This window comes from Sceloporus occidentalis, unplaced genomic scaffold, assembly GCF_023333645.1.
Source record: "Sceloporus occidentalis isolate IW3139 unplaced genomic scaffold, rSceOcc1.0.p SCAF_13, whole genome shotgun sequence".
NCBI lineage: Eukaryota > Metazoa > Chordata > Lepidosauria > Squamata > Phrynosomatidae > Sceloporus > Sceloporus occidentalis.
Genome location: NW_028316993.1, coordinates 9517737 through 9531001, shown reverse-complemented (window position 1 = coordinate 9531001; position 13265 = coordinate 9517737). Strand labels below are relative to the sequence as shown.

Here is a 13265-nt window from a genome sequence, read left to right as displayed (position 1 = left end):
CAGCAGAGAACAAGCTTGCTTCATCCTCAATATGATACCCCTTCAGATATTTAAACAGTGATATCATATCACTGTTTAGCCTTCTCCTCTCCAGGGTAAATATACCAAGCTCCCTAAGTCTCTCCTCATAGGTCAAGATTTCCAGTCCCTTCACCATTTTGGTCATCCTCCTTTGGACATATTTCAGCTTATCAACATGCTTTTTAAATTATGGTGCCCAGAACTGTATTCCAGATGAAGCCTGGCCAAAGCAGAATAGAGTGGCACTATTACTTCCCTTTATCTAAGGCACTATATTTTTATTGATGCAACCTAGAACTAAGACTCCTAGATCTTTAGGTATTGTGCTTTGTTGTGCTAGGACTTCAAGTTTAAGTACATTCTATTTGTGAGAAGACTGGGGCAAAGAAGGTGTTGAGTAGTTCTGCCTTTTTTCTGTCCTCTGTTAGCATTTGGGCATCTTCTCTATGCAGTGATCCTACCATTTCCTTCTTCTTCCTTTTGCTGCGGACATACCCCCAAAAGACCTTTTATTGTTCTTAACCTGAGCTCATTCTGCACTTTAGCTTTTCTGACTTTACCCCTACATGTGCTAGATATTTGTTTGAATTCCCCTTTGATGATTTCCCTCTTTTCCCATTTCTTATACATCTCCCGTTTAAAACTTAGGAGTTTATTACATGGGAGGGATACTGTGCAAAAATGGGATTTAATGTGAAAAAAGCCCCAAAAAGCAGATTTATTGTCAGCCAGCCATTATTATTAGCAGATTTATTTATTAGGATATTAGAATCTCTCTTTTATTCCAACATAGAATATATCTTTTTAAAAATGGGGGAGAAGGTTGGAAACTCTCCAGTTTGTCAACATCCTTGAATTGAGGTGCCCAAAATTAGACATAGCATTCCTGCCTGACTAAAGCAGAATACAATCGTACTATCATTTCCATTGATCTAGACACTATACTCCTGTTGGCTTTCTTAGCAGCTGCTGACTCATGTTCATCTTGTGGTCTACTAAGACTCTTTAGATCCCTTTCATATGAACTGATTGTTGTCTAGCCAGGTGCTTCTTATCCTATATCTGCCTAGGTGCAGGACCTTACATTTCTCCCTGTTGTTAGTTTTAGCCCAGTCCTCTAATCTGTCAAAGGCCCCATACAGACTGGCAGTTTACGCCGGCCTGTATGCAAGCTAGGGTTTAGCCTCCACACAGCCGAGAACCCTAGTCTACTGCCTGGGCACCATCATGGCACACACCCGTTTACATGGACTGCACCATGATGACGCATGGGTGGTGCAGTGCCCAAATAGCACTGGCCTGAAGGGCCATCATCATGGTGCACAAGTGTGCCAATGATGCCCCTTCCAGGAAGCTGCTCAAAGCAGCTTCTTTTGTGGTGCGGGTCGGTGCTGAACCATGCGGCTGCTGCAGCACTGATCTGGGGCATACAGGGGCAGCTAAACGCTACCTGTCTGTATAGCCCCCAAGTCATTCTGAATTTTAATCCTGTCCTCTGGGGAATTAGAAACCCCTCCCAGTTTGGTATTGTCTTCAGATTTAATCAGCATGCTCTCTATTCCTTCATCCAAGTTATTGATAAAGATGTTGCATCACACAGGGCCTAGTACAGATCTCTGTGGCACTAGTCACCTCTCTCCAGGATGAAGAGAGGCCATTGATGAACACCTTTAGGTTTGGTCAGTCAGCCAATTACAAATCCACCTAACAGTAGCACTGACTAGGCGACATTTTACTAGCTTCTTTGCAAGAATATCATGGGGATGTTTGTTAGAAGCGTTGCTGAAATCAAGATATGCTACATATCTTCAAGATTATTTGTGTGTATTGTTGTTGTTGCATGTTATTATGTGTCTTCAAGTCAACAATATAGAGGCCCCATCATAGGATTTTCTTCGCAAGATTTCTTCAGAGGATAATGTAATTGCCTTTCTCTGAGGCTGAGAGAGTATGGCTTACCCAAGACTACCCAATGAGTTCCCATGGCTGAGTGGAGATTCAAAACCTGGTCCTTGTCCAATGCTCAAGCCACTACACCACACTGGTTCCCACATCAGTTCCTTCATTGAATTCAGGTAAGGATGGAGAATAATTTTGCTGGAGTCAACATTCTCAACAAAGGGCTAAAGAAGACAACCTGGTAAAGCCAGTTTATAGCCAGCTTGGGGGCATGGCATTTAGAAACGCCACACCCCTGAGTTGCCTGGAAGCTGTGCTGGCGATTACAGCCATCTCTGAAGATGTAAGCCACAGATGCTGGCAAAACGTCAGGAAGAAACTCTTCTAGGACATGGCCACATAGCCTGGAAAACCCACAAAAATCTATGGATGCCAGCCATGAAAGCCTTCGACTTCACATTTAAAAGTGTGTTCATCAGAGAAAACTGCTACATCACACTGGCCCTTGTATGTATATTATAGAACAGAAAAACACTAAAACATAGTTCATATAAATCAGAAAAGGATTTATTTACAAGTGGAGTTTTTTGTTTTGAAGATAAGGTAATGAGACTTTTTTTTAACAAACAAAAATCAGAGTGCAATAACCGAAGCTTAATGGAGGCTAAGAGTCCATTTTATAAAACAGTCCTCTGGATACGGCTATATGTCTTTCACTGTTTCTATTCCTGTCATATGGTGGTCACCCTTGTCCTTCATTACTTCTCTGTTATGCTAGTTCAAAGATATATTTCCACTGATAAGAGGATGGTTAAAAATGTGACAAAAATGTTACAAACTATCAGACCCAGTGACAAAGTTCCCTGTGTTTCTGGATGACACCTGTTAGCAGTTTGAGCTGTTGAGCTGATGTTGAGCTGATGTTGTGTCTTCATTCCATTGACATACAGAAGATGCAGCACAAGACAGAAACCCCTCTTGCATTCAGTTGTAATGTTAGATGTAAAACAGTTACAAAAGAGGGAAGACTGGGTACGTCAAAGCATCCCAAGCATCGAAGATTGAAGACATTACTAGGAAAGAAAGACAAAAACACGTTCACAAATTAAATGTGTATGCTAGGTCGAAAACACACTGCAGAAATAATCCACTTTAACTCTTCTGTTTCAGTTTCTGGGAATTGTCATTTACTGTGGCACCAGAGCTCTCTGACAGAGAAGGCTAAATGTCTCACAACACTACATTTCCCAGAAGTCCTTAGCATTGAGTCAGGGCAGTTAAAGCAATCTCAAAGTGGATTATTTATTTCGACCTAACTCTGCTGTTCTTTGGATTCTTATTCAGGAATAATTTCTACAATATTCAGTGGAATTTGCTTCTGGTGAGACTAAGATTGGCCCAGCCTGTATGGATGCAATACAGAGAATTTGCTCTTGAGTAAAAATGATAAACTCTGAATTATAAACCTTGTCTCTTCCATTTCTGTTATGGAACTAAATGTCAGAATGCAGTTTGAAAAAGGCACTCTTTTGGACAATTCCCAGGCACCTAGCACACATGGCCACTTATTGGTGGATTCTCTGTGTTGTAGTCAACAAAAATTTCAGTCCTAATTTTCCCCCCTGCAAGGCAATGAAAACAGTAGTGTTTTCATATGCACATGAGGAAACAAAGCTACACTCTTTGAAAACTGATGTTTGTGTAAGAAACACTACTCAAATGAAGGCTACACTCCCTCCCAATACCTAGTCAAGCACCAGTCTCCTCAGTGGGTTGTTGCTATAATAGGTGTTTTGGAGGGCACAGTCTGCATTCCTCCCCTTTGCCAGCTGACAAAGCTTTGGAAAACCAAAGTGAGACTTACAGATCTGAAATCCAGCAGACCTTGCTTAAAGCTGAGCAAAGCAAGCTGGGCCTCTGTCCAAAGTACTGAAATAGATTCTTAAATAATATCTCCCAAGGCTATCCCCCACAGTTCTTCCCTACTGAGCCTAATGGAACGGAAGGAGTTGCACTTGTCAAAATCTGTGTCTTACCAATTTTTCTAAACCTCAGCCTCCCAGGATTCAAGGACTTCATCAAAACTCTTTGTGGCCACTCCATTGGGCAGCTTCAGGTCATCAGATCTGTCTCCATTGAAGTTTCCACATGTGGCACAAAGCTTCCCTGCGTGGTCCCCCTTGACTTTCACTGTCACCTCACCATCAGGATGGAGGTGAATCTGCACCTGAGAGTCCTGGTCAAAGACGATTCCATCCAGCAATCTCTTCAGAGATACAGAACTTCCCTCACAGGTTTTATTGTAGGGTAACATTACCAAGCGCCCATTTACCTGGAGGACATCAAAAAATAGGGGTGAGATGTAGTTGTGTGGAAGCCCATAGATCAACAAAAAATTGAAATCTATAACCAGATGCCATCATCTTCACAGGAAAAAATACAGACTAGGGTCAGCATTCTGTTAATGGTATGCAGAAGTGTAGCTAGCATGCATATAAATCCCACCTTGGACAGAGTGCAGAGAGCTATCAGCTTACTTTTCTAACTATTCACTAATCTTTGCACACCATCAAAAAATATCTCAACATCTCACAGCTGTCAAGTCTCAGAAGGGACTCTCCATTGATGTCATCAGTGGAGAAGGGGGGGGGAGGAGGCGATCCAGACCATGAAGATATGATTCATCTAATTGCCAAGGGAAAGGGGAAAGATAAGCATGGTAGACTCAGTGTGAGAGCATGCCCTCATATCTTCCCCCACAACTGAGTTGAGACCAGCTGTTTCTCCAGTATCTAAACTGGCTCTCCCTCCCTCCCTTCTCGATCAATAAGCAACAAGAGCAGGACCACTTCCCAGGGCTTCAGAGCTGCTAGGGTTGAGTGGTGAGAGGATGAAGAATGCCATACACAGAGAGCTGTGAATCAGTGTAGGATCTCAGCCTAGGAGTGGCATAGGTATTAGAAAATTGGTGGCTCAGAAATGTAAGCCTTGTCCCTTCAGTATTTGTGATGAGTTTACAGTCAAATTCAAAACAGGTTGAGTCTCAGGAGGACTCAAAATAGCACTTGCTGTCCATGTTACTTGGGGCCTTCTCATGTTAGTTCTTTAGGGTACAGAACTGTAAATAGATATCACCATTTAGGGGTGATTGGGAGAGAAGGAAGAATAGAGCCCCTTCACACTACAAAATTATAGTGTATGTTAACTGCCTTGGTTCCATCCCATGGAACTGGGAACTGGATTCCATAGGATGCTGTCTGGAATGCATCAGACTACTCTGGAGGAGAACTGCAAACTGCCAGGTCTAGGATTTCATAGGATCCCTAAGTGAATGGGCTCCTGTACTCTTTCTTGTGTGTATGTTTTGAAGATCATCTGGACAGGTGACTCTTTGTGGAACAAGATACTGCCAGACAAAAGCTAGCAATGTCCATCACATGTTGATGACAACATTAAAATAGCCTGAAAGGATTTTAGTGAAGGGCCTATACAGACAGGCCAAATTAAAGCTGCTTTGGGTCACTTTGGAGGCATGCTGTTTAAATGATACATGCATCTTAAGAGGCCAGAAGCTGCACCAAAGCTGTGCTCCAGTCCTTAGGACTAGACCCAAAGCACCTTTATTTTGGCCTATCCGTACGGGCTTTATATCCTATGTCCAAATTTTATGATGCATTCTGGAAGTTTTATATATTGTTCCTCATGGCCCCACTCTCTCCTGGATTCTACTTACCCATATCTGTTTATTGTTTTTTACCAAGATGGAGCCATGTGGGAAGTAAATGTAGACAGGACTTCCAGTTGCTGTGCCAGCATGGTTCTTGTTGATGCTTACTAACACTTTGAACCAGGTGAGGGCATTTTCATCACAAACGGAGGCCATTTCATAGATGCCACCGGAGACATATTTTCCTGAGACACCATCAAAAGAAGTGAGCTGGGCTTGTGGGGTGAGTTTGCACTCGCCATCCTTCTTCACACAGGTTGACACACTGTCACTGAGTACGCAGGTCTCCCCAGGTGAACAGCTGGTTTTCATGCAGATGACTTGGCCTGAGGAACTGCAGGTACATTTTGTTGAGCAATTGTTTGAGCTGATGCTCTCTCCAATCTGTTGGGAAATTCCCCAAAAGAACAGTTGTAAGCGAGAGGGAGGGGACTTTTTGTTTTGTTTTGTTTTTTGGTTGTGGAGTGATCCACAAGAAAATTTCCTGATATGAGCTGGCAGGTATATAAACCATCACATTTCTCACACTTGCACACAAAGATGAACAGTTCCCATAGTTTTGTCCCTAATGCAAGAGAAAGAAAAATTTCTGCACACTTCTAAGGAAGCATTTGCACTTTGCAAAAGCTTCTGAGGAATTATTCTGGCAAGAACACATTCTTTTTCTGCATAAAGATATTTTACACAGAAATTATATCTTCACTGCAGGGAACAGTGCCATCTGTATATAATACATGGTTCACTGCTTGCATTCATAAAGTAGAAACAAATGCAACTGCTGTGACCACACAACTGTAGAAACAAAAGATCTGGTCTTGAAGAGCACTATGTGTGAGCACCATATGCTGAAGCAGCACTTAGGACACATTTTTACAATCCTAACTAGAGATGAATGGATCTGGCTGTCTCAGTTTTCCAGCGCAAAGTACAACCGCCATGACAATTTGCATAGATTTGTATTCCCATTTCTCCAAATACGTAAAGTTCTGCCTTGCACAGATCTTTGTGAGCAATTTTCCTAACATGAGATATTTTAAACATTAACATCCAAGTGCAAACTGAATGAAAATGTTCTCCATTTCTAGTTATCAGATTTGAATAGTAATTTTTGGTACTCTACCCCTCCCCCCCTTCCTGGCTTCCTCTTCAGAAATGTACCTCTTTCTGCCAAGGGCAAAAAGCAAGTAAGTTTAATGTTGTTCCAAGTCATAACTCAAGTCATTAGAAATGCATACTTGTTAAAACAACAACAGCAAATACAAGTAAAGAATATGAGTTACATAATGGAAAATGGTGGTTACAATGCATGAAAAAATGACATTAAAAATGGAGATGCCAACTACAATTTAGCCAAAAATATAGTGGGTATCCTTCTAATTTTAAGAGATTAAAAAAGGAAAAAAATAGCCACTTGACTAGTAACATACACAATGACAAAAATTCTACTCTGCTTATAAATTTTGCCTTCAAGATACACAGAGGGCATTCTTTGGAAGTGTAAACTTCTAAATGCCTTCTGTGAGGGAGCACTAGTAAGTGGTGGATCAACCCTGTAGACATAATAGCATCTGACATCAGTCTGACAGCAAAAGGAACACCTTAGCTGTGCCTCCACATTTCTGAAGAAATGCATCCATCTCCACTTTGGGTGCTCACTTTGTTTCAACTCCTCCTGTCAAGATTACCAGCAGGCAGGGAAGGAAGCACAACATTTGGTTCAGTTTTTATACAAATTGTCATTCCAGCATATCTTTACGATATGGACACACTAATTTCCATTTCAGAAGCCTTGCTGGTTTTTCAGAACAAAGCAATGTATCTGGGATGCACAGGATTACCTTGAGGTAGACTCCATCATGCATGCAGCCACATTTGTCCATAGGGACACATGAGATTCCGTCAGACACATAGCCTTCATTGCACTGGCAGCCTTCAAAGCAGCTCTTTGTGCACTGGATTGGAGTGGCTAGGCTGGCACAGCTATAATCACAAGTTGCAGTGCAGGTCTTGTAGTGGCTGTGGGTTGGGCAGCTAAGAGCTATGGAGACAAGAAAAAGGAAGGAAAATGACATTTGTTAAATATTCTCCTTTTCATAGAAAGGCAATTTGGGTTGCAATCTTTGTGATTAACTGTGGAGGGAAAATACTATTTCCCATTGAGAACTCACGACAGAAGGAGGCTGTTCTCCAGGCTCCAATCTTAGCTCCAGATGCCTGACATGCAACTGCATAAGCTTGAAGGCTCTGACAGAGGGATTCTTGTGCTCCATCGGTCATACACATACCATAGAGGCAATGCTCAAAATACTCAGCAGGGCTCTCCAAGGAGTGACAATCTCTAAATGGGCCTGATTTAGACAGGATCTTTCCACAAGCACTCTCAGCCTTGTATGGTTCAGTCTTGGCTGCAGTGCAAGTGGGGCATCTCTCCCCACAGCCATCAGAGCAAATGGCACCATCCACAGGAACCTTCCAAGAGGCCCCAAACTCCTCCACACTTTCAGTGAGTTCTCCATTGGGTAGCATGAAGTCATCCCTCTTATCTCCGTTGAAGTTGCCACCCAGACCACACATGTGTCCCTGGTATCTGCTAGGCACAGACACACGGACATATGAAGAAGTATCATAGAGGACTGTGAGGCCAAAGGAGGACTGGACAATGATGTTGTTCCCCTCCTGGGTGATCCAGAGTTTCCCATCCTCTTTGTTCACTGGCAGAATGTAGGATTTCCCATTTAACTATAGATAGAACAAAACAGAGGCTTTCTGTTAGGTCTGACAACATAAAACGGCAGGCTTGGGTATATGTTAGTTTTTATGCTAGTGATCCATAGATTGATCTGATATACCAGCCTCCTCCATGCATTTCTTCTATGAAAGGAGCACTACAGCAAGAACTGAATTGTTCTTCTGACCCCAATATCAGTTTGTTTATTTTAGACTTGACTCCATTTCCATATAACCAAATGCCATCATTTGCAGGGGGAAAGCCTATTCTAGGGATGTAAATTTGATTTATTTATTTTTTCTTACACACAAGAATGAAAGATTTCAAAGATTTTCCCCATTTCTGTGAGTTTCTTGGTTGTTGTTTTTTTAACACTAAAGCATTGTTCTTTTGCATGAAATACAATGTTTTTCACATAGACCAACATTTTGGATGGGGGTTCTCAACCTATCAAGGCATCAATTCTCATCAAAGGCGGGAGTATTTGTAACTATTCTTTAAGCCCCTGCCTATATAGATGAAGTTGATGACATGTAGTCTTCTCTTTTGTTGGGACACAACTGGATATGTGGTAACTGGATATGTTTTTACACAAGATGACTGCGCTAACACATGGACATTTCTAAGATGAGACAAGCATTATTCCCAATGGGGACAGGGGCAGGAGTGCAGCACTGCTCCCTGTTACTAGTCTGATGTTTCTTTCATGAGAGTATTGCATGAAGGAGGTTACTGTCTTAATATGATAGCCACTTACCATTGCTTTCCACTTTATTCCCCTCTGAAGAGAAACCTTATATCCATAAACAGAGACCACAAGATTTTTTATAAGAATTAAAGGCCTGTCATCAAGTTTCTCATTCTCCATCAATATAGAGAAGTCGACCAGTCGGGGATTCTCACTGCAAACCTTAGCTAAGGTGTATGTACAGGAACCATGGAAATCAAAACGTCTGCCATCAAAAGAAATATAATGAGGGTCATCAAACACTATAACTGTTCCATATCCAGTGGGGTAACAGCCTTGGATGCCATTCTGTATCCTACACCTCTCATGAGTTCCACAGGAGAAGGTTTGACACTCAATAGCTCCATTGTCATTGCATTGGCACTTCTTTTCACAGGAACTACCAATGGGGAAGAATGTTACTCCTTGCTTGTAGTACTGGCCTTCATGCAAACAGCCACACTCTGTATGAGGAACACATTGGTCCCCACTGAAGAGGAATCCAGAGTCACAAAAGCATCCTTCAGTACATGGAGCATCACACGACTTGGAGAGTCTTTGGCATGTGGCAGGACAGCTACTTCCACAGAGTTCGTAGTGGGAATGAAGTGGGCAGGGAAGGCCTGGAAGGAGAGAAAAATATTTTTATTTTATTTTATTTTATTTTATTTTATTGCTGATGCCGGGAATATAAGCATCAGAAGACCCTAAGCTGAATCCACAGCACATGATGCCCCCAAAGTATCCAGAAGCTGGTCTTTTTTGTCCATATGTTTCAAGCCTCAGTTGTGTTTAGGTCTTATCAGAACGAATAGAAAAAAATTAGTTAGAACTAACTTAAATCCAAATGATTTCAATAGAATAATTCAGTTGATTTCAATTTCAATAGTATGGAGCCAACCCTATACTTCTATGCGATTCTGAGTAGAAGAAAAATCTACTTGTGAAAGTTCTCATAGTATTTCAGGCACCACAGAAAATGACTCTGAGGGTTAGCATGGATTCCTCAAAGGAGGGAAACATTCAAATCTGTTGAAACTCCATTTACAGTATAGCCTTATACATTCACCCTTAAAAGTAAATCACACTGAGTTCAACAAGATCTCTCCCAGGAAACTGGGATAGAATTTCAGCCCTAGGGTGCAGTCTTAACCAGAAAAGAGCACAATCATCAATAGGCTTACTCTGTATTGGGTAAGACTGCACTGTTATTCCTACTACAATTCAAACTATATTCTGATAACTAACACTTGAATATATTGACATAATTCAATATTAAAATATAATCCATGTAAAAATTTAACACTGTAATACAGGGTGGGCTTGCTAGATATTTTGAGCATCAACTCCCCCAAGTTGTAAGGAACATAGATAACGGCAAGGGATTATGAGAGCTGTAGTCTAAAACATTGGACTTTATCACACAGGGAAAAGTGGGGGTTTAAATTGACATTATCCCATGCAAATTGCATGATCATAGTGAAGATTTTCACACAACATCATGATTAAAGAGAACTTATCCTGGCAATAACCAGGTAATAACCAGCAACAAATCATTCACATGGAAATCATGTGAATGATTTGTTGCTGGTTATTACCTGGTTATTGCTGGGATAAGTCCTCTTTAATCACAATGTTGTGTGAAAATCTTCATTGTGATTATGCCATTTCCATGGGATAATGTCTGTTTAAACCCCTGATTTCCCCCCGTATGATAAAATGGAGGGGGGTATACATTCTCCACCCAAATTAATCTAAGTCATCCTTAATACAATTCCATAATTTAATATTTGGGCTCCTGGTTTAAAAGATCTTGTGTTTATATTCTGTCATTAAATGAGGCTTTCTTTTGCCCAATTAAGCTACTTAGTAAAGCTTAGAACTTGGAGGTAACACTTACTACAGAAGGATGGTGATCTCCATTCCCCAATCGAAATACCCTGACTTTGGCAGGCTGTCACATAGGAACTGATGGCTTTGCAGAGAGTTTCATGGTGGCCCCTATATGCACAGGTATCAAAGACACAGTCATCAAAATAGGCTGCTGGATCAATAGCTTCATGGCACTGTCTGAATGGGCCATTCTTTCTTATGAGCACCCCACAATAGCGGTCAGCTTTGTAGGTCTCTTTCCCTGCTGTAGTGCATGCTGGACAGTCACTGGTGCATCCTGCTGAACACCCTGGGACATCCATGAGCTTCCAGCTATCCGCAAATTGGATTTCATCTCTTGTTTGTGTTCCATTCTTCATGGCAAAGTCATCGCTAGGATCCTGATTGGCATTGCCACAGAGCCCACAGACAGCATTGGCATATGTACTGGGAAGAATGACCCTGGCATAGCTGTACCAGTCAAAGCTGACCCGGAGATCGAAGTCAGTTCTGACGAAGCCATGGACCCCACTGGTGTAGATCTTCAGCTTTTTCTTATAGGAGAAAGGCAGGTCCACAAAAATTCCATTGACCTGGAAAGCACATGGAAGATAGCAGCAAAGGGTATATCAGTGAAAACAAGGATCAGTCCTATTGTCATTAGCAGATGAAAGAGCTAATCCATAGTTTTATAGTTATTCCTTAAGGTTTTGCCACTTGTGCTAACCCAGCCAGAGAAGACAGTAAGAGAATAGGAGGCAATGCCAAAAGGCTGGGGCATTAAGCAAAAAGCCTTTTTTTTACAATTTTAATATTATAAGATATAAAAATCCTACTGAATTTTAGTAATGAGTGCCTCTGTTCCATGATCCTCTTCTGTTCTATTGACTGGCTTCTTTGGATTTGTGTAATAGCTACAAATCCATACTGATTTACTATGCAATGGCTATTTAGCTTATCCTATCACTCAAGCCAGTCTTCTAAAACATCAAAAACGTTCAACTCAAAGAGGTACCAAAATTTCTCAGGAACTAAGATTTGCAATGTCTCTTGTTTAAAATCTTATCAGTTTATCCTTTGCCCAGTATACATACCTGAATCTTGTTTGGATATTCTTGGCTCAGACTGATGTTCATATTGTAGACTTCAAGCGTCACCACTTTGGTGAAGGATACTGCCTTATTGCCTCGGTTGTTATTCTCCACACTGACCATAAATGGGACTAGGGCAGGATCTTTGGAGCAGAGCCCCACCATCTGATAAACACATGTTCCCATGAAATCATATTTCTTTCCATCAAAGGTAGTGTAGTGAGGATCTCCAGTTCCTATGCAAGTGTAGTGCTTGAGGGCATGACAGCCCCGGACCCCATTGACTACAGCACATTTCTTATTGCCCTTGCAGGAATCTTCTTTGCACACAACCTTGCCTAAAGTGGGGTCACACTTGCAGAGAGTATGACAGTCTTCATCATCCCAGAACTCCTCTTCTGCCTTGTAAGTTGCACCTTTATGAGTGCAGTTGCAGGTCTCCACAGGGACACATTTGCCAGCGCTAAGAACATAGCCCTCATTGCACTGGCAGATGGCAGCACAGGTATCATCACACGTTGAGGGAGCAGTGCGGTCAGAACAGGTCATGGGGCAGGCATTTCCACAGGCCTCATAGTGACTGTTCTCAGGGCAGGATGCTGGGACTGGGACCGGAATTGCATCTGAATGAAACAGTAATCAAACTCATCAGGCCAATTCTGATGTTAAAGTCTTTCAATTTTTGAGATAAATCTGTACACATGTAATGCTCCTAGGAGCTTATCCCATTGTGTTTTAATTCCGTTTACCTCTATTCAGATTAAACTTTAAATTCGGGCAGCATCCTGATCTTATGATCAGATGGTTTTTGCTGCCTAATTTGCCACCTGAATACATCCAGGGTCCATTAACACTTCTAAAGCTGTTTATCCCAGCTCTTTTTGGATCTGGGAGTTTTCTGGCTTGGGAAAATGGCCGGAGGAGCAATCCTGGAAGCAGGGGTGGACCTGGGCTATATTCAGGCAGCAAATTAGGCAGCAAAAAACGTCTGATAAGATCAGGATGCCACCCAAATTAAGGTTTAAACCAGATAGAGGTAAGCGAATTAAAACACCATAGAATAAACTCCTCTATTTACATTCCAACACCTCTATACATTTTTCGCTCTTGTGTAATTGCTATAGAATTTCTATAGGAGTTTATAGTGTGTTTTATTAGTTTTAGTGCTATTTTGTGTTATTTTGAAATGGCCTAAGGGCT

At 41.6% G+C, this 13265-nt stretch overlaps 1 protein-coding gene across 1 annotated transcript in view; it reads right to left on the bottom strand.

Moving 5' to 3' along the window:
* Positions 1-2503: 2503 nt before the first annotated feature.
* LOC149304887 (IgGFc-binding protein-like) overlaps positions 2504-13265 on the bottom strand; it is a 31312-nt gene continuing 20550 nt past the window's right edge. Inside the window, exons 18-25 of the mRNA XM_089479149.1 lie at positions 12069-12688; positions 11003-11567; positions 9133-9725; positions 7816-8386; positions 7486-7685; positions 5654-6031; positions 3957-4252; positions 2504-2993 (exon numbers count right to left, since the gene is read on the bottom strand). Of these exons, the coding sequence (XP_089335275.1) occupies positions 3965-4252; positions 5654-6031; positions 7486-7685; positions 7816-8386; positions 9133-9725; positions 11003-11567; positions 12069-12688 (3215 nt within the window). The 3' untranslated portion in view covers positions 2504-2993; positions 3957-3964. The remainder of the gene's footprint in view (positions 2994-3956; positions 4253-5653; positions 6032-7485; positions 7686-7815; positions 8387-9132; positions 9726-11002; positions 11568-12068; positions 12689-13265) is intronic.